Genomic DNA, 25,131 nt, shown 5'->3' on the forward strand with positions numbered 1-25,131 from the left:
TATGCCACAGTCTTCAGCTTAATAAAGACACTCAATGAAACAATTATTGCAAATATTATTCACATGACAATACTGTACTACTATTAACTCAAAAGGTACTTACTAGTGTTAGTATTGGCTAAGGGGTTAGGTTTTCTCTGAATGGCACGTGCTGTTCCCGTGTCCTCATTGATTTGCTGCATAGAATTAAAATCAATAGTATAAACTCGTCCCAGAGTGGACAAGCTTATCTCATCCTCACCGACCTGATGGGCTGCCTGAGAGCAAAGAGAGAGAAACCTTGAATATAAACATGGAGAAATTTATTAACTTAAGACACAGTGGGGACCCTTCATAAATGCTAACTTACATATTTATTTCATCAGGTTTCAGAGGGTGAAGTAATAGAATATGGAAAATGTAATAGTGTGGATGTGACAATTCATTCAATAAATCATTTTTAATTAAACACAAATATACACCATAGGCCCAGTAAGGCCCCGGAGACATAAATACAGATAAATTCCTGATGAAAGATCCAGTCATGGAGAAAGCAGGGACATGAAGACGACACCATTTGTATTAAGAAAGCTTTTAAGATGATGCTGATAGAAAAAAAATATCGTTATCCATAAAATATTACTATCTAATTCTTAGGTTAAAATGTTATTTACATCAAGGATTCTTAGCAGCCCACCACAATCTTCCTTAAACAACATGATTCTATAAAATTATCCTTAAGTAAAAAGGCTTTCCATTTAAATGATGCTCTAAGATCAAAAGGGACACAACTGGGCCTGAGACAGTAATGCCTACGGCATGCATGCGGGCACTGTCCAGAAATAAAATGACATGCTTTAGCACTATGTGCTTGACATAAGACAGCCAAAAGAAGTGACAGAATATTCATTTTTGGAACAGTCCAATGTATGGAGTTCCTAACTTAAGTGGAAGACAGGACTCCAGGAAGTGTAAGAGAGTAAGCTAACAGGAGAAATGCAGTTATTAAGAAAATGCTAACAGGAAGGCAGCTTAGCACTGACCGCATTAGGCCGTGGCTTGCTTACACACTAAGAGGAACACACATTGGACTCATCACACCTAAAAGCTGGCTCAGAACTTGATATTTTCAGAATAACTTCTGATTTTATAACAGAAGTCAGTGGTTTCAAAGTTGTTTTTCAAAAATTTGTTTTTAAAAACTAACTGGTAGAAGACATCTTTAAAGAATAAAGAAGAATGCCTCTTCAAGAGTGATGTTCTAAAGGAAAAGTCAAATATTATAGGTCAAAATTAGGAAATATAGTAAGACTTGAAGGTATTTCATCTATTGAAAATATTAGTAAATGATGCATGGTACCCCAATTAATGCTGTGACCAACACTTCTTAAACAGGGCGATTTTCCTGACCTGAAAAATTTTTAAAATATTCAATGCATACTTAGTACGGAAGTAATGAAAATAATAAAACCACACATAAAATCGTCACAGGAGAATACTAAATATTTTCGGTCCACCTCTCTCCTTGGTATTATTCCTCTTTCTCTTATTATTTTGCTGAGCTCTCCAAAGAGCCACAAAATTTGGTTATTATGTGTTCATTTATCATATCCCATTTTACGTCATTAAAACCTATCCCACTGGATTCCATATGAGGCTAGTATGTATCAAAACCTACTTAACCACTTCACCTAGACATTGATACGTAAGCTGTTTCCGTATTTTCACTCTTTAATAAGTGCTGAGAAACAGCGAACTATACGTAAATCTTTGCTTATGGGAGGTTTTCTTCTGGGTAGGAGATAGGACTTTTAAACATATAGCCCAACTCCTCCAACGTTTCCTTTCAGAAATGAGGAAACTATGGAACAAAGAACTTAAATTACTTGCTCCAAGTCAATCAGGTAGTTAGCAGCAGAAGCAGGACTAGAACATCATGTTTTCTGACCTCAACAGAAATGAGGACCTTGTTCTCAGGAGACAAAATGAGAGAATCTTGAGTTAATTCAAAAGTGAGCACAGTGAAGTACACATACCCACCTCCCCACTCCATCCCTACACCCGCTCTCCACCAAAATAAACCTATTTAAACGGTACGATGAAACTACTACCTCAATGATCCGGCTGTCAATCCTGTTATAGGGATGCCAAAGGCCACGGTCGTCACGCCACTGCCATATCGCACCATCCGTGTTCTGCGCATTTCCCTTCTTCAGCATGGTATCAACTGCAAAAATGCCTTCTTTTGGTAAACATGGCATAAGTTCGCTGAAAACAAAGGTGCAATTATTTTATTAAGTAGCTTCCTAAACTATTAGTAAGTGACAGATCTCTCAAGTAAAACACCGCATATAAACCACACTTAATACTAGCCCAATCCGTACCAAATCAGAGATGTCAGCTCATACAGTTCTTGAGGGCTTCGTGGAACAAGATCAATCTGTTCCTGACAACTTCCGTTAGAGGCACCACACAGGAGGAAGTGAAGAGTTTCTGCAATATCTGTAAAACCAACAACAGAAACCCAAAACTCATGAAAACAGTTATAGGACCTAACTTAATAGGTAATCATTCCCAAGGGGGGAGGGGGAGGGAGAAGGACAATCAATTATTTTCTTAAAGTCAACTATACATGAAAAAGAAACAGCATTATTTTCTTATAAAACAATATACTACAGAAATTAAAAGTTCAAATGAGCTATAATGAAAACTTAAAAAGAAATTTATGAAAATCTTAACAATTTCTTTCTAAAGACTTCAGTCTAAAGTCTTCAGCTCTACATTTAATCATTAATCCACCCCCCCAGAGACTTGGGGACTTTTTAAATTTTGGGTTCCATTGAGGAACACAGTGCTTTGTGCAAAGGCGCATTCAATGTACATTTTAGTCCCCAATTCAAGTATATTTGTGTATTTGTCTTATACTGAAAACGCTTGGAAAACACAGTAAAACCTACAAATTACAAGCATCTGAATGCTACCACACCGTGATCAGGAAGTAATTACCTGACAAGTATGCCAGCTTAATACAAAGATGGTTACCATATCCTCTACCGTAAGTTTGCATTCCCAGAAGGCATCAGTTTATAGAGGAATCTGCATGAAAACCAGTCTGATGTACAGACACTGTGTCACGGACACCTGTGTCATGAGGAAGCCCCCATTATCCACACAGGTTTAGTCACTCAAATAACTGAAAGTAAAGACCAAGCTGGGTCTTTGTTCATTGTGACTATGTTTCTGCAAATCCTATACATATGCAAAATTTCACTGAAATGTTTTCACCCTAAGTTCATAAAATGTTATCAAAGAAAGTATTCATGATTGATGTGGGCAGAAATGTGGATAGTTTAAACTGGTGGCCCATAGAAATTTCACTGACAGTTATTAAACATATTCTAACCTTCTTGGGGTGCAAAGATGGCTCAGTCAGTTAAACATCTAACTCTTAATTTCAGCTCAGGTCATGATCTCACGGTTTGTGAATTTAAGCCCTACATCAGGGGCTGTGAGCACAGAGCCTAGTTAGGATTCTCTCCAACCCCCTCCCCCCGGCCCCTCCTCTGCTTAAGCTCTCTCTCTCTCAAGAATAAATATAAATGTAAAAAACTATTTTAAATTTCTTAAAAAACAACAGTTTTGCCACTTTCCTAAAAAATGTGAATACATGGCAATGATACATTGTGAGGATTCTTTAATTTTTTGAGAGATTACAGGGTGACAACACTTTTCCTTTATGTTACTGCTGAACGAAGAAAACACAAATCTAGTGGCATCCACGTGATAAATGTGTGGCAAACTTCATGAAGTATGCAAAAGGTGAAAATATTCATCATAAGAAAAAAAATCCAAAACGGTAAAGCAAACAAAAGTCAGTGAGCAACTTCTCAAACTGGTTTTAGGGAAAGGCCGTGAGCCACATGGTAACAAGAAATAATCTGCACTCAAACTTCAAGAAATATGGGCCCTGGCCAGATTCAAAGAGCTCCTAGGGATTTTAGTAAGCAAAAGCACTGTGATAACTCAAGAAAAGCTAAACCTTTCCTCAACTTCTCACTTTGGTTATGACATGAGCTGTGCAGTTTTCTCTGGAATATCAAGTTTGTGAGTGATTCAAAGCATTAAGAGGAATTTTCGGCAAAGCACTGGACCAATGTGCTTATTCACAAGGAATGGGACTAAAAATAAAACTGAACCCCACCCCCAAGTTATATTATGTGAGATATCTGAGGCAGTGACAACCAAGGCTATTTTTGTCAATGAATACCATCACCACGGTAATGTCCTCAGAGATTAGAAGTATGAAATTACCCATAATAATATGCATTCCATACAAACGTGACCTACCCTACTAGCCATAACCCTATATACCACTCTACTAGCAATAACCCTAACATACAGATGTTTTCTGAGGCCCACTGTCTTCTGATAATAAGGTGGGGAATCAACGGTTTCCAAGAGAGATGCAATAGCAATATAGCAGTGCAATAACACTGTACTTAGGGATAAGGTTGAGGAGGGTTTAGAAAATACTAAAACAGCAAAGATGAGAGATACAACTGTGTAAGTAAGTTCCAAATTTTTGAGAGAGTAAAGCATTGTGGAATCAGATAAGGAAAAACTCTAATGGGGCAGAAAGGACTACTAAGAAGCAGAAGACAAGCAGTTACTGTAACATAAAACTCAGAATTCTCCCAATGAATCATCACTACACCATTGATATTGTAGAGAAGGCAATGATCTTGCATTTTTAGCCTTTGAATCACCTAGGATAAAATTTTAATATACTATATACCCAAACAATTGTATAGAAGAAGCACTAGTATGTTGTTCCAACACAAATTTATTACATGGTAAAACCTTGCTCTGTGAGCATAATTTGCTCCAGAAACATGCTTGTAATCCAAAACATTTGTACGTAAAAGCGAATTTCAAGAACTGTTGGCTCAGCTGTGATCCTGTGACGTTTGGCAACATGAACTACTGATATTGCAAGACGTCGCTCGTTTATCAAGTTAAAATGTTAGACGTGTTTGCTCGTCCTGCGGAACACTCAGAGAACAAATTACTCGCAATCGGAGGATTACTACATCACATTAACATTTTTCTTCCTTTACTAGCCAGTGTCTGTGCTATTAGCAAGCTCTTCTACTTGCTTATGCTGACTTTACTTAACAAACATTTAAAAAAAAAAGACCAAAATGCCTCTCTTGCCTAGAGTAGGATAATAAAGTAGCACTTACTTTGCTTCATAAGTTGAACAGCTAAAGTCGGACAGTTGGAACACATCAGAGAAAACATGCGAACCACCATGATAAACATCCCAGAACTTAAAATTGGTGGGGTCACTACCAGTAGCTGTTGAACATTTGTAAGCAGATCTTTGGAGGCAACCTGCTGGAGTAAATTCTTCACAAACAGAAGAAAAAAGATACTATTATATTGTGATTCAGTAATTTAATATTTTCACAAAAATACCACCAAAGACTGAATGCTTACCTCCTCATGTTGGAAGTTGTCCACTAGACGTGCAAAACAAAGGCAAGTGCTTTCAACCGACTTTTTGTCCTGTTTTATTTTAATAGAAGAAAAAAGTTTGTTAATATAAAACTATCTCATATCTATTACCTAATTTTCTTCCTATCTCCAAATTCTGGCCCAATTAGGTGGGTTTTGAAAACCCAACGAGCCTAATAAGCAAAGTACAATCAGTAACACCATGATTTCACACCAAAGAGAATCATACTCAGAACTTCTCTCCTTTGATTAAGACCCCAGGAGGTCAGAGAAAATATATAGAAAGGAAGGAACAATGTTCGTGTTTCTGTTCACTTAATACCTAAACACAAATTATAATAAAGATAAACATACCACTCTAAAAAAGCATTCCCTGTAGAAGGTTTAAAACACACATACATGAAAAAGTTGCAAACAGTTCAGTATACAAGTGTGAACCAGAGGTTTACTGATGATGTGAGAAACGAGGTGTAGATCTGCTATATTCACTATGAAAACAGTCTAGAAATACTAGTGCAGTGGCCTCATTCAGAAAACATAGGAAATGTCCTTAATAAGAATGGAAAGAACAACTTAACAACTAAACAAGTGTTTTGATTGTGCTTTTTTTCCCCTTACACATAAATGGGCTTCAGATATAAAAACCAGACTTGCCTGTATAAAAGTGAGAATAATTCTGGTGTTACAGAAGCCCTATACCCTATCAGTACTTAAGTCTAGAAAGAGTGCTTCTCACACTTTATTTCCAAAAGAAGGTACTGAAATCACAGCTAGCCAGGGAATATACTTCTAGCCCTGATAAGCACAGGTGATAGCAGCCTACTAAGTTTTAAAATTAAAGAAACAATGAACTTGACAAGACTTGTGTCTTGATCATCTTAGAAGTAAAACACTGCAGAGTGACTCAATAATCATTATTTTATCTGTCTTATGTAAAGCCCTTGTTTAGCATATTCTCTGTACCTAATTTTCCCCAAGAAGATTTTAAACATACTTTGTAAAGGTGACTTAAACATCACATTTCTAAAAATCATTTTAGCAATAATACCACTTTAAAACTGATTTGTATTTTAAATTCGATTTCTCCCCAATGAAGCTTAACCCACTGTCCTCCATGCCAGGTTCTCCTGCTTCTCATCCTCCAATACCAGACCCAACTGCTTCCGTCTCCTAAATAACAGCTCCTGTTCTTCTCCAACCTAAGACAGCCAATGTCTCCATTTTCTTCATTTTATTTCTATTTGGGACACAGTCTCGTCTCACCTCTGATCTGAGCCTGTAACCCCCTAGTCTTCCTTGCCTAACCCAATGCCTTATAGGCGAGATGACCGCCCCAAAAGGAAACTCTGATTGTATCACACAATAAATACTCAATGTTTGCTGAAATAACAAATCCATCCTTTAAAGTCAAAATACTTGAAGATACCAAACATACAAAATGCTGGTCATTTGGGTAAGTCCACCAAATTGTATAAAATAACCTGATATGGTACAGGACTGGAAAGCACAGGAACAAAAACATTTATCAGAGTATTTCCAAGTGAGATATCCAGTTGGAAGATTTAAAACTCTAGATGAAGCTGGTATTTTAAAAAACATAGTAAAACTATTTTATGACACATAAAAGAGATTCATGTTTTACCTGATGGGTTAGCCTTTGGGTAAGCAACGGGAGGGAATCTGCCACAAAATGAAATTCATCTGGCGTGATACTCTGGCAGCAATTGGCTGCAATTGCTAGTGCATTTCTTTGGGCATTTATGCTGAAGAACTCTAGATACAGCAAGCAGTCTGCCAAACCACCCTAAGATACAAAAAACCGTTAAAGTGAAGAAATGCCCTCTAAAAGCAATCAAACAAACAAACAAACAAAACTACTAATAAGTCTAACACATCACTTTGGAAACATCACGTGTACCTTACAGAGATTGCAATCTAGGAGCTAGGACAAATGTGGATCTAAAATCCCACTGGAAACGAAATAGTCCTTGGGTGGCAACACCTACCGCCTGTAGAATGGCTTTACTGTGTCTGCGTGATAACATCTCTAAGGCGGTCAAGGCCTGCTCTGCCACATCAATACACTGAATGACCTGCAGCTGGGAACAAAAAAAAAATAGGTAACGTAAGCCCATCATTCAAGTTCTTTTCTGGTCGCTTTTCTTCTACATGAATAAACAATATTTTCTCTAATTTCCATCAGTTTGTATACTACCTCTGACATGAAACCCACCATAGGAAACCAGTGATTTATGAGTGTAAGCTATAACAGACAGTCACTATCGTTTCCTTCCAACCACTCTGCTGTTTTAAGCCACAGAAAAATAGGTTTTCTGTAGAGAGTATGCTAAACCCAATTAAATGCCTGTAAATCTTTAAAACTTACGATAAACACGTGGTTTTATGTAGCAAATTTTAAAATTTAGCTCTTTCGCTTTACACCGTATTCCAAGGTTATCAAATAATGCAAATTTTATTATGCATTAAAAAGAAAGAGGCCCTTAAAACAGACCAAAAACACAACCTACCACAGACCATATGAAAAAATTTCCTTTCTCCACTGACTCACTTTATGACCTTGAGCAAGGCACTTTGTCTGTCTCAGCCTTCTCAGCTGTAAAATGAGGGTATAAATAGCTATCAACCTCATTGGGATATTTTCTAGAATTAATGAGATTTTAATCAAGTGCTTTAAGTTCTTCTCTGAAAGATTTTATATTAACATGGTAAAGTGCTTCCGTTTAAAATTATAAAGCAGAAATGATTCTATAAATGCTTTACTAGCATCAACTTTAAACTACTGGTATGCTAAACATGAAATATTCTTCTGGAATCTTGGCTAAACAAAATACTTTGACTAGAAAAGTGACACTAAAAATATGTCCTTTAAGGTGGCCTTACAATCTGATGTACTACTTTAGAATTTAGAAGTCATGAGTCCTCAACTGGATTCCTCTACACCTGCTTCCAAATGAGCTGAACAAATGCAGGGTTACCTTTTCTAAGAAGACGGGAATTGCATCTACTACAACAGCAGATGATCGAGGAAGTGCTTCCATCATGTATGTTAAGGCTCGACAAGCATGGTTCATCTAGAAATCAAGAAGGTACTTTTACTTGATAAGAAACGAAAATTTAAATTTGGGATATTCAAAAAAATACCACATACTTACAATATCGAAATTATGTTCCATCTGCAGTAATGTTATCTGTTAAAAAAGAGTATAACAAAGTGTTAGAAGCTATCTATGTTCTTATAAAAAAGCCCTAAAAGAACTGTTTCTTCCTCTATGTCAATGGGAATGGAAAGTATTATTCAAGACTTTTATCATACAAAAATAACATCAAGTTAAAACCTAGCATATACACAAGAAATGATTTACATTAAGGATGGCATGACTCATAGACTATAGCTCACTTTGGAACTCTGCTAGACAATAATCATCCCCTCTCATGATGCAGGTCAAAAAGAAAGCCTTCTTGTCACCTATAACCAACTGCTCTGGTACCTCTAGCTCCCCTTCAGAATCCATGGCATCAATAAATATTTAATACATAAATAAAAAGACCAGCAACACACCGACATCTGTTAACAACTGTCAGTACAGATTCAAGACCACTGCTTCATCTCTTGTAAATAAGCTTCTCTACATGTCAAACTAAAACACCATTTAACTCAGCTGTAATATACACAGTAGTCTTGAATTTAAACACAATATTGATGACATCAGAAACGAATTATGCACTAATTAAAACCCAAATTTATACAATTATTCTACAAATACAGGAGTTGAGTCTACATATTTTATTTTACTTTCTCTTGTAGAAAAGTCCTTAAGCAAATTTCAGTCATGTTTTTCAAAGGCAGGAATGCAAAACTTCTAAGGGTATATACATAAATTCTCCATCCTCCTGAAGCAGTCAAAATTACCAAAGTAATTTCCTATTTGGGGAAGCAATCTTTCACGGTCTTCTAGTTCTAAACGGAAAATTTTTAATGTGTACAATTTAAGCTATAAAGTACCTTTCAATTAAATATGTTTTTTGTACACACACACACACCCCATTTCGGGGCTCAATGGCACTCAAATCATCTACAACCAGTTTTAAAACACCCACTGTAAACTGAAAGGAATTGTTAATGTTAACAGGAAAGGAAACTAGTTCTCCAATTCTTAAGGTAGAATGAACCTTACACATCATGTATGGGAAAAATTCCTACAGACTCCTTATCACCAAAAATGACTAGTCACACAAGTGAATGGTGAAAGATGGATATATAATCATAGTATTCAATTATGATAAAAGATAAATCTGACCAATTTATTAACAACAGTCAGAATGAATAGCAAGAGCTGACTTGTGCAGGCCTTTTGAGCAGTTAAATCTAATCAACAGCCAGGAAATTAAGTAAATTAGATTATGTGTCAACAATTGTGTCTGGATTTAATAACTTCTTTATTCAACTAATAAAAACTGCATTTTAGATCACATAAGATAAACCTAGTACTTTGTGATTATTTTTTAATGAGTGGGGTGAGTGTGAATATTAACAGAGGCAAAATATAAAGGTAGGAAAATGAATACTGCTTTTATTACACATTCAGAAATCAACATTCCAACCTCCAATTGAGTGGCACTGGTCACATTTAAGTTCTAGTTTTCATTACCCAGAGGTCTAAGTGGCAAAAGGTAAAGAAAGTGGCCCATCCTTTATCACCCCCTGCCAGAGCTGAACCATCCAACAAGAACAGACAAAATAAAGACTATATCTTATGTTTCAATGAGCTCATTCAACTGTCTCTACAATTTGAAAATGTGATCAAATGGGAATGATCCCATATCTCAACCAAATTTCTGCCAACTTTATTAGATATGTAATAAAGACTTAACATGATATTTACTTTTAACTTCCAAGATAAAATATGCTTAGTGTATTCATGATGTTTATGTTAGTCTTTTATTAGTACTTCATTTCTACTCAAATTTTAATTTTCAATTATACTCCGTTGCTTTCATCTTGAACTCAGAAAACTATCAAGCCACTAATTAAGACTCAGGGGTCCATATTTAGTAGTGGCAATTTCTCTTCCTGTTGTTTTTCCATTAAAAAGCTTAAGCAATTAAGATGTTAATAAATTCTAAACATCAACTCACAACCGTGTTGAAAAGTCACTAGAAGATTTTTTTGTTTTGTTTCTTTTATTTTTGCTTAACATCTAACCTGGAAGGATTCATGTGGTATTCTGGCTTGAATGCTCTGCTGTTGCCCATCATAATCAAACATGAAGCCTTTGTGGTCCACAAAGACAGCCCATAAGCAAGCCGCTTAGTACTGTGTACTACCAGGTTAAGAAGAGAAAACATGCCAATTTTGGCAAAGTCTAGGTCCTACCTGACTGGGCAAACAACTTAAAATTTAAGACCAGTCAATTGCGTATCAAAGATGAGTTACTACTTACAAGGAAGCAGTTTAGCTGGTATACTAATTCATTATTACAATCACTCACAAGATCTATAAGCACGAAGCCACACTCCGCTCTCTTAGTTCTACCGTATTTTGTATTTTAAAATTCACAATGACGCTAACCGTGCTTTCAGTAGCATCGAGAGACCTAGGGTAGAATGAGGGGAAAAGTCTCTTACCAAAGCAGGAACGACACTCTTGACAGGAAACCCTCCCAGCGTCTCCTCATTTCCCATGACCAATAACTGACACATTTCGATAACCGCCTGGAGTTGCTGGCTTTCATCACTTGCTTGCAGTCCTTGCAGAAGCTGCTGGGCCTTAGAGCCTTCACAGGAAAGAAAATCATCATTTTCCAACACGTAAGGAAATGATTACCAGGTATAAGGTGAGACTCTACACGGTAGCTGGCTGCTTGTCCTCTTTAGATCCCCATCTAAGGCTGGATCTATCCCAGGGCTAAGACAGGCTGATGATAACTCAAGACTGAATAATTATTTGAATTTAGTCTACCTTAAGTGATCTCACAGTATTTATATATTTTTGTCTTTTAATTTTCCTTTTAAAATCAGACAAGTTGACTGAAACAAAAAAATAATCTGTAAGACTAATATGAATTGTTAACTTTAACATATGTTTTTAAAAACCTGTTAAACTTTTAAATGACAGGGCATCATTGTTTATTTCTTTTGAGAAAGGGAGAGAGTACGCGAGCAGAGGAGGGGCAGAGAGAAGGAGACAGAGAGATCCCAAGTGGGCTCTGTGATGTTAGTACAGCAAGGCCCGACGTGGGCCTTGATCCCACAAACCCCAAGATCATGATCTCAGCTGAAAACAAGAGTCAGATGCTTAAGTGATGGAGCCATCCAGGCGCCCCTGTGATGCCCTGTCTTAAAAGGAAATGCCACATACCTCTAAAGACCTGGTAAGAATAAATGGAATCCAGGTAACAGAGGGCAAGAAAACAAAGAAAACAGGGGTGCCTAGGTGGCTCAGTTGGTTAAACATCAGGCTTCAGCTCAGATCATGATCTCATGGTCTGTGAATCTAAGCCCCGCATCAGGCTCTGTGCTGAGAGCTCAGAGCCTGGAGCCTGCTTTGGATTCTGTGTCTCCCTCTCTCTCTGCCCCTCCCCTGCTTGCGTTCTGTCTGTCTGTCTCTCTCTCTCCCTCTCAAAAATAAATATTTTAAAACATTTTTAAAAAGAAAAGAAAGACAAACAGAGCGATGCATCTAATGAAAGAGAACAGAGAGAATGAAGTAGTTCTAAAAGCAGCAAAAGACTGGCTTTTTCACCCTTTCTCCTTCCCTGTGCAGAGGCTGCCATCAGAGTTTGGGAAAGTACTTTTGCTTTTAAGGCTCAAACCCACTGCCCAAACAACTGAAAAACACTAAGATTCAACCACCACAGACAAAGACTTGTCAGTGAGCTAGATAACATATACTCAGAAATAAAGTGTGTTTCAAATGTTTACAACATATTCCTACTTGTGAGCATGGTTAACGTGATTAATGCTTACCCAAGTATAACAGATGCTACTTTCAGGCCCTTTCTCTTCCTATACTTTTGTGTTTGGGATTTTCCCACTCCCATATTATTAATAAATGAAACAGCTTAGGAGAAGCACACATTTGGAAACTGTCCAATGAATGTGGAATTCATATGAAAACCAAAGATTTTTAAAAATTTTGATTAGGTTACAGTGATCTTCCTGGATGGCATAGCCTTTCAAAGGGGGACATGGCATCGTTGATAAATTTATTTTCTCTCTTATGGAAGACTGTGGCTAATAAACTGGACAACTACTACTGCCTACATAACTTTAACATAACTATAAGTCAATTCAAAAATAGACTGCAAGAAAGTCAAATTCAGATGGCTGCCATCTTTAAAATTTTCCAACTAAATAGCATCGGTTCCAGTTAGAGCAGGCTAATCACTTTTAAGTTGAAATGTGAAAGGTAAAACAAATGAATGGAAAGTAAACTAATGAAAACAAAAGAATCCTCAGTGGCTTCTAGATTTGCTTTTCTTTTTTTTTTTAATGTTTTCTTTATTTCTAGGAGAGAGAGAGAGAGACAGCGTGAGCAGGGGAGGGTCAGAGAGAGAGGGAGTCACAGACTGAAACAGGCTCCAGGCTCTGAGCTGGCAGTCAGCACAGAGCCCGACGCGGGGCTCGAACCCACGAACCGCGAGATCATGACCTAAGCGAAAGTCAGACGCTTAACCGACTAAGCCACCCAGGCGCCCCTAGATTTGCTTTTCAAGGACGAAATAGCTCATATAGCACAACCACCTAAAATAGGAAAAACTGACACATGCCACCAGATGTCTTATCAACACGGATGCTGGCAATTCTAGGACACAGATCACGTTAGCATGATCACAATTATCGATAAATACTGGAACTTTAGGATGTTCCTAAAATAAGACCTGAAACCAAACCAAAAATGACAATAAAAAGCCAAAGCCATAATTCATGCACTGATCAATTCTGGTTTTAGAACCACTATGTACTCTTAAGAATTGCTGAGGAGCCCCAAAGCACTACTGTTTATGTGGTTTATACCTGCTGATATTTACAAATGTGTTTGGAATTAAGTGAAAAATTTTAACTCTGTTAATTTATTACATATTAATATAAACAAAATTCTTGTGAAAACCACCATACTTTCTAAAACAAAAAAATTCAGAGATGAGTTAAGTTTTCTGTTGCAAATCATTTAAATGCCAAACTTTACTAAAGAAAAAAAAAACCCAACAACAACAAAAACCCAGCGGTATGACTGCTTCTGCATCTACTCTCAATCTGTGGCAACACTGAGATGGAAGAATGTGGAGAGCATGGGCCCCACTTTTCACAGACTGTTAAAAAGACATGTACTTACTGGTAACGACTGGTATTAACTGGTAAAGACAGTTAATAACTCTGCTTAGCAAGGGCATCCTTATGTAAAAGATGGAATTATTTTACTAGGAGCATATGGCACTGGAAAATACAGTGACTGATAGTGTTGTTTGGAGCCAATGCTTTGATTCTTTCAGTCAAGCACCAACCGTTTTATCTACCACAGCTTTTGTACCATCCACAAAACCACAGGTTTTGTACAAAACGCAAAACCTTAGCGATTATTACTAGAGTTCTGACCTATGGATTCAACGTTAAGGTTTTGGGAACTCCCAGCAATCCACAGACCACACTTTGAGAACCGCTATCACAGATCAAGGGCTGGTAGGCAAACATTTTCTATAAAGAGCCAGATAGTAAATATTTTGGGCTTTGCAAGCCATAGGGTTTCTGTCACAACTATTCAACCCGAGCACAAAGGCAGAAACAGTCAATACATAAACAGGTAAGCACAGCTGTCTGTATTCCAATAAAACTTTACAAACACTAGAATTCGATTTTCATTTAATTTACACGTCAGAAAATACTACTTTTAAAAGTTTTTCAAGCCATTTAAAAACATAAACGTCATTTTTTTTTTTTTGGTTCACAGACTCTATAAAACCAAGCAGGAGGCTACATTTGGCCCTGGGGCAGTAGTTTGCCAACTGCTGATATGGATGGAGAACCCATAGCCCTTCTGGGAGTCACAGGAAGCTGATGTTTCCAACTGAATTGGTCCCACCAGACATGTGCTCAGTTCTGGAGCTGTGAAGAGGGCTAGGGACGAATCAGAAGTTTTGGTAAGACAGAACAAAACCTCATGCATTCTCATGGTGCTCCAGAAGAAAAAAGTCCCTACGGGGGGAGGAGGCCAGCCTCAAACACATACAGTCAGTGGGCACTACCCCCAAGACATCGACAGTATTTTCAAAATGCAGAATAAATGAAGTCTAAGTAGACAGAGATTTGCAACTTTCTCAGTCAACACCATGGGAGGGTCACAACATACAAACAGGGATAAGCCAGAGATATTAACAAGTCACATAAAAATTGCAGTTCTGGTCAAAACAAGGCTAAAGCCCTGATGGGAACACACTGATCAGCATGTGACCCTTAATGTTTAAATATAGAAAAGGGGAGGGGTGCCTGGGTGGCTCAGTTGGTTAAGCGTCCGACTTTAGCTCAGATCATGATCTCATGGTTCATGGGTTTGAGCCCCGCGTCGGGCTCTGTGCTGACAGTTCAGAGCCTGGAGCCTGTCATTGGATTCTGTGTCTCCTTCTCTCTCTGATCCTCCCCTGCTCGTGACGTCTCTCTCCAACTCTCAAAAATAAATAAACATTAAAAAATGTTTTAAATACAGAAAAGGGGAGACCTTTACAGGAGAAACCTCATTTGGGGTTTCTTCAGTTCTTTTATACAAAATGTCTAGCACATAAATAACTACTAGACACAGGAAGAGGCAGGAAAATATGACAGATAATTAAGAAAGAAAAACGGAAACAGACCAACACCACCACTGAAATTTGCAAAGTATATATTTTTTAATCTTTTCAATTTACTTTTGAGGGAGAAAGGCAGAGTGTGAGCAGGGGAGCACAGAGAGGGGGAGGAGACACAGAATCTAAAGCGGGCTCCATCCAGGCTCTGAGCCGTCAGCACAGAGTGCGACATGAGGCTTAAACTCACAAATCTGAGATCATGATCCGAGCTGGAGTGGGATGCTTAACTGACTGAGCCACCAAGGCACCCCTAATTCGAAAACTATTTTATAACAATGATTAATAAACTGCAAATATAACCAAAAATGGACAACATGAATAAGAATATAAAGCATTTCAACAGAAAACCAGAATCTACAAAACAAAATCAGGTTTACTAAAAGATTAAAGATTACAGCAGAAAAAAAGAATTAGTGAAATCTGAAAACTGGTCAATAGAAAAGTTTTCAAACTGGACAAAAAGGAAAAAGTAAAATAAAATATAGCCAGAGAAACACGCCGGATGAAGCCCAAAGTCTGAACATGTATGATTTTGATACTCCCAGAAGGAAAGGAAGAGGAATATAGGAGATCATGAGATAAGAGAAGCAATATTTCATGAGATAATGGCCAAGAATTTTCCAAACCGGTGAAAGATATCAAACTCACAGACTCAAATGCTCGGTGAAACCTAAGCAAATTAATCACTAAGACTAATAGTCAAACTATTGAAAATTAATATTAATGTGAAAAAAACAAATCCTAAAAGCCAGAGGAAAGAAGACATTGCCTTGAAAGGACACCGACACCAGTAAGATTTTTAAATAGCAACTATTGATACCAGAAGACATTACAAAGTGCTAAATGAAAATTTTATGCCTGGGGAAAATATCTTTTCAAAATTAAGGCAAATCAAGGATTTTGCAAAAGCAGAGAAAAATCATTACTAGCAGTCATTCAGCACATCAAAAAAAAAAAAAGTTCTTCAGGCTGAAGGGAGACCACTCTGACTAAAAGAGAGAAACTGGAGGAAGGAATTAAGAGCCCTGGAGATGGGCTGTATGTGGGCTAACACAAGAATATGGGTGCTCTACAACAAAAATTTGGTCTTACTTTGTTTACTAACACATGTATAAGTAAAACAAATCAAGACAATCACATAGAGGATGGCAGGAGACAAAAAGAGGGAAGCTGTTGTACTTCTTACGTTGTTTGGGATATCTTAAATATTAATATAAGGTTGGCTAATAAAACAAGGACATACGTTAAAATCTCTACAGTAACCACTAACAGAAGTCTACAAGGATACACAACTAAAAAGTTAACAGAAGAAAAAAAAATGACACCACAGTGTTTGTTAAAGAAATACAAAAAGGTACAACTTCAACAGAGGCTGATTTACACCAATCGATCCTAGAGATAAGGCAGGAAAAATACAAAAGCTGTGTTTTAACTACTGCAGCACAATGAAGACTGGAAATGACCTGAATGTCCAACAGGGGACATGCTAAGTAAACCTCAGTACCCCCCCCCACGGAGCACTGTGGCAGCTTTACAAAAGGAATACAGGGTCAACTCTCCCTTCTCTATGCAGCAGCTATAGAAAGTGAACAGCAATGTACTGTTCAGAGCAACATAAAGTGTATAAAGTTTACTACTCTTATCTTAAAAAGGCAGAGTGGGTGGAATAGATAATATGAATTTGTTTTTGTTTTCTAAAGTAAATAATAGAAGGACAAGCCATAAAATTAACAAAGGTTAGTTGTGTGAAGGAGGAAGCAGGGCAAAGGGAATCGCAAAAGAAGACATCTCTAAAAATACCTTATTTATAGATTTGACGTTTTAAAGCATGTGAACACCCCAGAAGTATAAAACTGAAGTTAAAATTTAAAAGCAATCTCTAAGAGTTAAAAGCAACACAAAGCAAATGAACCAAACGAATGTGGCAGCCTGAATAAAGAAAAGCAATCATTTCAAATTACTTTAAAATCCAAAAATTTGACCACAAAGTGAGTCCCGACAAACACCGATAATAAAAACTGTTCAAAAATTAAACCGTTCTCATTCATACTACTTTTGGTGTTAAGGTGAACGTTTGTACTGTAGGAGAAAGCAAACAAATGACTATGTTATTATCACTGGGAACGGGAATTTGTGGCATGGGAGATACAAGATAAAGAGAAGTAAAAATCTTGCAGCTCTAAATTTGAATTGGCATTACAAGTAGGAACTCCTTATTTTTATTTTAAAAGACAGAATACAATTACTTAGTAGGTTTGTTCATTACAAGTATCCAATAACAATGATCATCCAGGTACAAATGAATATACCTAGACTCTAGACTATGGGCTCTAAATACTATTTCATGAAAAAGAAACCACGGCGCTCTGAGAACACCCCTAATTTCAGATATTTGGGGTGGGGGCGGAACCTGACATATCAGAGAGGAAGGAAGTTAACAAAAACTACTGAGATTATATCAAAAAGATTCAGAAGCCAACCTCAAAAAGGTGCCATCACCCAATACGACAACTTAATCAGTAAAAATCACAGAAATGTCTGAAAACTTGTCTCCACTTGACAATGACATTTAAAAACCACAATGGCAGTTTGGAGGAAGCAAGAACCAACTACTTTCCAAACTGGCAAATAACGGTGAGGAAACCAATTTTCCCTATACTATTCTCCTATGTAACAGAAGGAAGATATTCTTAATATATTTGTACTTAAAAACCACCTACTTTTACTAATAAATGAAATCTGTTCATCAGATGTGAAGTACTATCATTTTATAATCCCTGTCATCTAGAAACTGAGTTTTGATGGCATAAGAGACAACCAGACTTTAAGTGCCTCCTAGTATTACAACCCACTACCACTTCTGCATAGTCTTTCCCCACCAAGGGACTAAACAATCAAACTTGAATCTTAAAAATCTTCTGGGGGGTGCCTGGGTGGCTTAGTCGGTTAAGCGTCCGACTTTCGCTTAGGTCATGATCTCGCGGTTCGTGGGTTCGAGCCCCACGTCGGGCTCTGTGCTGACTGCCAGCTCAGAGCCTGGAGCCTGTTTCAGTCTGTGACTCCCTCTCTCTTTGACCCTCCCCTGCTCACGCTGTCTCTCTCTCTCCCTCCTAGAAATGAATAAAACATTAAAAAAAAAAAAAAATCCTCTGGATCCAGCTACCAGTTTAGATGGAGATGGCAACTTGACTCATTAGACAGAGATTATTAAAGGAATCACTAGTTTATTTTGGGGGTATGATAATGATAATCTAGGGGTGTGTCTGTTTTAAGGCACATTATCTTGAGCTACATGATAACATGTTTATAGGTAATATTATATAATGTCTGGGATTCATTTCAAACAAAGTGGGTGAAGGGATGTGGGTTAAAGCTGGCCATGGAGTCGGCAGTGCTGAAGCTGGGTCACAGGCACAGGGGTATAACACTTCTTTCTACTCTGGTTCTAATCTATGGTCCACATTAATTTCATGTACAGTGGTCAACCTTTGATATGGGTCTGAGATATTTTAATATTCAGGCAGCCCTGAAACATGTTTTCTTCCCAGCCTTCTCTAGGGAATAAATGAAGTGGCAAAATAAATGAATCAAATTTCTCTCAAGAGAAGGGGAAAAAAAAAGAACTTAAGGAACACATCAACTGATGGCAATGTACAGATCATATTTTGGTCCGGATTCAAATAAAAAATTTAACTGGATTTCTGAGAGGCCTAGAGCATTTGTGCTCTAAACAGGCACTTCGTAAAAGTAAGGATTCCTCTTAATATAACCACAACATGGTCTAAAAACTTGTGTCCTTGTAGTTACAAATTCAATGACATGCAAATAAAATGATGCCTAGGACTGCCTGAAAAAGAATTTGGGAGGATGGCTGAGAACGTAACTAAAACAGTTGCTGTGGACTGGTAATTGCTGATGGGTTCGTGGAGGTTATTCTACCCCTATACTCTCAACTTTGGGGTATATTTGATCATTTCCAAAATAAATATGTCCTTCCCCTTTCCTAAATCCTTCAATAAGTATGTCCTAAATCCTAAATCCTTCGATGGTTCCGGAGTTCACATACTGGGTTAAACCCCACGCTCACCCGTGGCCTGCCAAGCCCTACATGACCGAGCAAGTATCTATCCCTCACAGACTTCATCTTCTAACTCTTAACTCTTTCCACAGGCCCCCCCTTGTTATTTCTCCAACATGCCAAGCTAATTCCCACCTCCCATGGTGCACTTCACCTCCCCTCAGACGCATCTGGGGCTGGCTTCCTCACTTCATTTAAATATCCACAAATTGAGCCTGCCTCGGAGAAGGTTTTCTCTAACCAGCCTTCCTATATCCTCTCACCAGCAAACATACATCCTTGTTTTGTTTTCCTTCACTGCACTGATACTACCTGAAGTTTTTCTGTAGGACAGCTGTCTTCCTCACTGCCAGGGTCACCTTCTAGCAAGGACGCTCCATATGGGAAACAACTCTGTGTATTATCCCGTTTATGATTCAGAACAATCCCAGTACCTAATAAATGACACTAAATCAAAATCCTCACTAAGGAGTTCGTGAGAACTTTGCAAAAGGGCACATTATCTGAGAGCTGAGTGTTAGGGCAGCAAAAGCAAAACCAAACCAAACCAAAATACCAGCTGCTTCTTAAATTTCCTGTCAAATGCTGCGGCCAGAAACTTGAAAAGGACTTAAGTATAAATACACATATGTGAGCATATGTCTGCACATTGCATTATGTTAAAAGAAAAACAAAGAAAAAAAACTTAGAATACTTGATGGAAAATTATATGAGCACGTATTAGTAAGGTCAGAGTTAATAGGCTTCAGTTAACACTTCAGAAATTTTAAAGTTAATCAAGACTGAAGTCTAAAAATAGCCTGCTGATTCTATGGAAAACATTATCAATGTAGTTATTAAAAAATGCTTAAATGCAAATTTTGTTTAAGGAAGCTAAAGATAGTATTCTATACCAGAAAGAATGCAACTGGATTTGTAATTATGCAAAAGTTATTCTTGTTACAAACTGCCACTTCAAGAGTCACTGTTTTGTCTACCATATATGACAAGATCTCTGGATTATAATATGTTAATTTGATTAAATGAGTCTAGCGACTGGTAATTCTGCTGAGAAATCTTTTCTCTAAAGCTCAGCTCTACAACTGACTGGCTCGTGGATTAAATTTTATTATGCCACAAAAAACTCAAGATTCAAATCAAGATTCAAATCTATGCAAATCATGCAATCAGATGCTATAATATAATCAATGCAATCATCCGAGATTCTTTACTATCCTAGAGTTAAACAAAGATCCAATCTTGACATAAACTCTGGATGGTTTTCTAACGATTCCAATTCTGTAATCAAAAATAAAAGTACAGAAGAACTTCTAGTTGCTATATTTAAAGGCAAGAATATGCACAAGCCCCATCTTTTTTTTTCTTTTTTGTAAAGCAGGTTAATGCTCATGAAAAGCTCCTTATATGAAAGCCTCTTTACATCAAGAGATAAACAGTAAAAACAGCACTCAACTATTTATTGAAGGTTTTGGAGGGGGAGGGCAAATTCAAAAGTATTCACTTACTAGCTCCGCTTCCAATTGTTCTATGGAAAAGCTGTGACATCCGAGGACCAAGAGGGCCAAAGAGATGAGGGGGAAGACCTCTGGCCTCTAACAAAGCTAAAGAAAAAGAAAGAGAGGAGGAATAGTTGAATTATGAATGCAGTTGTTCTTACCTCAAGATTTCAAGCAACTGATCCATCTCACATAACTCACTTAGACAGTGTTACTTCCCATTTCTAACTTAAACGACATTAAACTTTTAAGATCATTCTTAAATATTAGTTAAGATAAGTTACAACACCCATATGCTGCTCCATGGCATCTTAAGGCTTTATGGAGATACTAAATATTAATGCCAGAAGGGAATCTATCAAATGATCCAAGAGAAACCCAGAGCAAATATTTATTTTGAAAAAATTACAGGCTAAGTACCTTTGTGTTGTTTTCCCTCAAATATATTTACCAATCAGACACTGGTCATGAGATCCTCTGAAAACATAAAAAATTATTTTTATAATGTCCATAAAGAGAAAAAATGGGCTCACAAGACTTCTAGTCAAAAAGAGACTGCTGTCTAAGTTACTTTAGGAACTTAAAAGTGATCTGAAAGTGATTTATAAGTAATGTTTCTTATAAGCCTCACACCAGGGATCTATCATATAAACCAACTGTCTGAAGATAATAAAAATACATACCCACCCATTTGTAAAGAGCATATACATAATATAAAGTTGCTTCCTCAAAATCACAACATTAAAATACCTGGTGTTGATGTATACAGTTTCCATTCATTTTTAAATAGCTGACCAAGAACACAAAAGAACACAAAAACATCCCACTGGATGCATTATGTTATCAGGCACCGCAGAGCAATATACTAAGCTATCCCCTTTTCAAGATCTTCCTTAATTTATTATCAGCTTATACAAGCAAACATAATAAAGAACATTTAAAAACAAAAAATAAGCATGTAAGATTTTGTTTAAACAGAAAAATAACAAGTGAGACAGATCATCTTCCAAATCCAAACCATCGCTAAATAAGCAGCTTTTTCTGGAAGTATAGGCATTGCTAGATTAGGTTTAAATGAGCTTATCTAAATTAATTTCAACAAAGAACAGAAGTAACAGGCAGCCTCTGGTAATGGCTTCTTGTTTCTTATAAGCTCATTAACCGTCTTTACCTTGTAATCGTCCCATCTCGGAATCATCGGATTCACTCTCCCCAGAGGTGGTCATGCCCACAGCCCCTGCAACAGAACTAGAAGCTTCAAAGGGAGGAGAAAAAGAAGGTGAGGGTTAGGAGAGAAATATTCAAACTTACTATGTCTGGTTTATCTTAAAAAAAGAAAAAGTTTTACGGACTACAGCGAATCAAGGGTATTAATTGTGTCTGCCCACTGCGCACTCAACTGTTCTTCTAGAGGTCATCCTGTAGCGTTTATGAACAAAAAGATGGCTCAACTATCTTGTGTTCAAGAAGCATAAAAATATAGCCTTTACATTTCATTCATACATGGCTTTGGCAGACTCCTCACGCCTCTGACACTGTTCCTAAATTAAGTCTTGTCCTGAACTCATCTACCAAAAGTCCATGAAGGTCATATTGCCAAAACCACTGTGATATTTAATAGATGGGCAATTAGTCACAAACAGAACAGAAAGCAAAACTGAGGTTTGGGGAAAATGTTCCGTCTTCTTCGGTCTTACTTATTTCTGGACTGCAGTCTTGACACAATCACTCACGTGTTTTAAGGGCGTGCAGATTGCACACTTACTTCCAGGACAAAATATTGAAGATAACACATTACAACAAACAGCAAAGCACTGAAGTACAAAAAAGAGGATAGCTAGGGCGTGAGAACAAGTGCAGGACAGAAACAGTTCAGATTTGGAAGGATTCTACTCCCCAGAAAGCTGAGCAGAGCAATGATTCGGTCTACGAAAGAGAAAGGTTGAGTCTATTATGAGCCTGCCTGGATGGAACCATAGTCCTGTACGACCAGCAGTTCTTCTGTCCCTCCTCTCCATGTCCGCTGAGTCTTTAAGCAGTTTTTCTACACAATTAACCCACGTATGACCACATTATCCACAACACCCTAAGCCCAGTACACTTGCCAGAAAATGACAGGTCAGCCCAGCACAATGTTTTCAGTTGTTAAAAGAAGCACATGGATAACATGTGAATTTACAGAGCTTTTTTCTGAAGAGATGCTAATATACCAGCCACCAACTGTATATTTTCTTAATAGTTTTCCTCACACCTCACTAAGTATCTTCTATGATTTCACTGGGATTTTTAGAAAATTCATCAAAACCTCTGTGATTTAAGAATGATAGAGTCCGCAAACTGTGGCCCACGGGCCATATTCAATCCAGCACATCATTCTGTCAATAAAATTTTACTGAAACACGGCCAGACTCACCCTTATTGTCTAGGGCTGCTTTCATGCTACAACCACAGAGCTGGGTGGTCCCAACAGAGCCGGAATAAAGCCTGAAACATCAACTCTCTGGCCCCTTTACAAGGTTAGCAACCTCATGGTTTATAGTTATAGGTGAACCAGAAATGCTAATATAAAAGGGTAGACAAAATCCATACTTGGGAGGAAGGAAAAAGAAAAAGTAACTGTACTGTATAATGCCACCTATACATGGCATGTATGACATGTTCACCGTACACAGGCTGTGTCTTGTTTCCTCACAACCATACAAGCAGGTACTGTGAGCTTTCTCACACACATGAGCAAACTAAGGCCTTGTGCGACTTGTAATGCACTTGCTCAAAGTCAGACAGCTAACAACAGAGCAGAGATTCGAGCACAGGTGGTGTGACTCTTCATACGCTGTTCTCAAGTCCTGCACTCTAGTGGCCCCCTGAACATATTCTGCAGTACTAAGTTTTTTATTCCAGTACAGTTCCTTCTTCACATTAAACAGAAATCTTCTTAATAGATACTATTAAGGTCCCAATTATAACTTTATTTGTTAAAGTGACTCTTACGCTTGCTTTTAAACTCTTCCAATTATGTGGAGAGCAAACAAAAAGCTTTGACAAATGAGGTAGTTGGTTTTTTAATGTACATACTGGTACCACACCTTTAAGAAAAAACAAACAACAAAAATTCACTTGGGAAGGTAATGCTGGTTTCCTTAGTTTCTGTATTAGAGGGTCAGCATGAGAAGGAGCAAGGATATTCTGATTTTTCATGGAGGTGGAAGGCCTGTTTTGACAGAAATCAGTCACTGAACCTATAGGAAAAAAGATCCCTCTCCAGCCCACTGAAGGCAAGTGTTAATCATTACTATACTGAAGTTACCTGTAAGTACTGCTAAGTTAGATAGCCTGACTAGCCTGGTCTGTGAGAAGCAATCTGTGAAGTCATGAAGGTAAGGAAGTGTCATCAACCAATAGTCAATGACAAAGTTCTTTAGTCAGGGCGGCAAACCTCCTTGGGCAACATGCACAAGATCTCTCCTGATACAAGACCATCAAGCAGAAAAAATCTGATGCCAGATTTTAAGAGGTGTCCATCTTTTATGATGTTGTTTACACCAGTTATCTCCCCCCATCTACTCTTAGTGTATCTTCACAGGACTGCAGAAGACAGTTTCGAATACACAGCTAAGTGAAAACAATGGAAAAAAATATTGGTTATATTAGAACAAAGAAATTTATCCCAGAACTCCACATTTTTATACTTTAACTGATAAAGCCTCTTATGCAGAAAGAAGTGATAAAATATTAGGAAGCTGACAGAATTCAATTTTACTTGACTGGAGCCTCTAAGGGTTCACCAGCTGCCTAAGTACAAGACGCAACGGGAAGAAGACTTTTTTTTAAGAGCGTAATGAAAACTTCTGAGGGGAGGCCAAAACAGTAACTTGTCAGTAATGTAACTCTGCCTTATATAGGCCCTGGTAGCAGGCGATATGAAAGCAATCTAATCTTTAGTGATTCTAAACAAAAGTAATTAGGAAGATAAAAACTTACAAAACCGGGTTTGTTTGTTTTTAAATGAAATGACCCTGTTTATTTGTTGTGAAATTAAGATTCTCAATGCAAAATCAGGTGCCAGGCCATGGGCTCTTTTCCTTGCCATCTGATTACTTTGCAGGTGTAAGGAAGAATACTTCTCACTGTAGTGTCTCTAGTATTTGCAAGACTTCACCAGCACTATGAAAAGGTGCACAGTCCTGACAAAGTCCAAAAA

The 25,131-nt window shown here is 37.6% G+C and overlaps 1 protein-coding gene across 17 annotated transcripts in view; it reads right to left on the bottom strand.

Annotated features, from left to right (window-relative positions):
• The window catches only part of TRIP12 (thyroid hormone receptor interactor 12), a 141,106-nt gene that overhangs the window by 37,057 nt on the left and 78,918 nt on the right, over positions 1–25,131 (bottom strand). For 8 of the 17 annotated variants that reach the window (XM_077761341.1, XM_077761344.1, XM_077761349.1 and 5 more), the window contains 12 exons: positions 22,102–22,185; positions 20,940–21,035; positions 11,143–11,291; positions 8,670–8,705; positions 8,493–8,588; positions 7,503–7,595; positions 7,139–7,300; positions 5,479–5,547; positions 5,223–5,388; positions 2,364–2,481; positions 2,088–2,247; positions 104–257 (listed from right to left, as the gene is read on the bottom strand). In XM_077761341.1, the coding sequence (XP_077617467.1) occupies positions 104–257; positions 2,088–2,247; positions 2,364–2,481; positions 5,223–5,388; positions 5,479–5,547; positions 7,139–7,300; positions 7,503–7,595; positions 8,493–8,588; positions 8,670–8,705; positions 11,143–11,291; positions 20,940–21,035; positions 22,102–22,185 (1,383 nt within the window). The remainder of the gene's footprint in view (positions 1–103; positions 258–2,087; positions 2,248–2,363; positions 2,482–5,222; positions 5,389–5,478; positions 5,548–7,138; positions 7,301–7,502; positions 7,596–8,492; positions 8,589–8,669; positions 8,706–11,142; positions 11,292–20,939; positions 21,036–22,101; positions 22,186–25,131) is intronic. The other 9 variants (XM_077761350.1, XM_077761343.1, XM_077761354.1 and 6 more) reach the window with 2 other exon arrangements.

This window comes from Crocuta crocuta, unplaced genomic scaffold (assembly GCF_008692635.1).
Source record: "Crocuta crocuta isolate KB4526 unplaced genomic scaffold, BGI_CrCroc_1.0 scaffold516, whole genome shotgun sequence".
Taxonomy (NCBI): domain Eukaryota; kingdom Metazoa; phylum Chordata; class Mammalia; order Carnivora; family Hyaenidae; genus Crocuta; species Crocuta crocuta.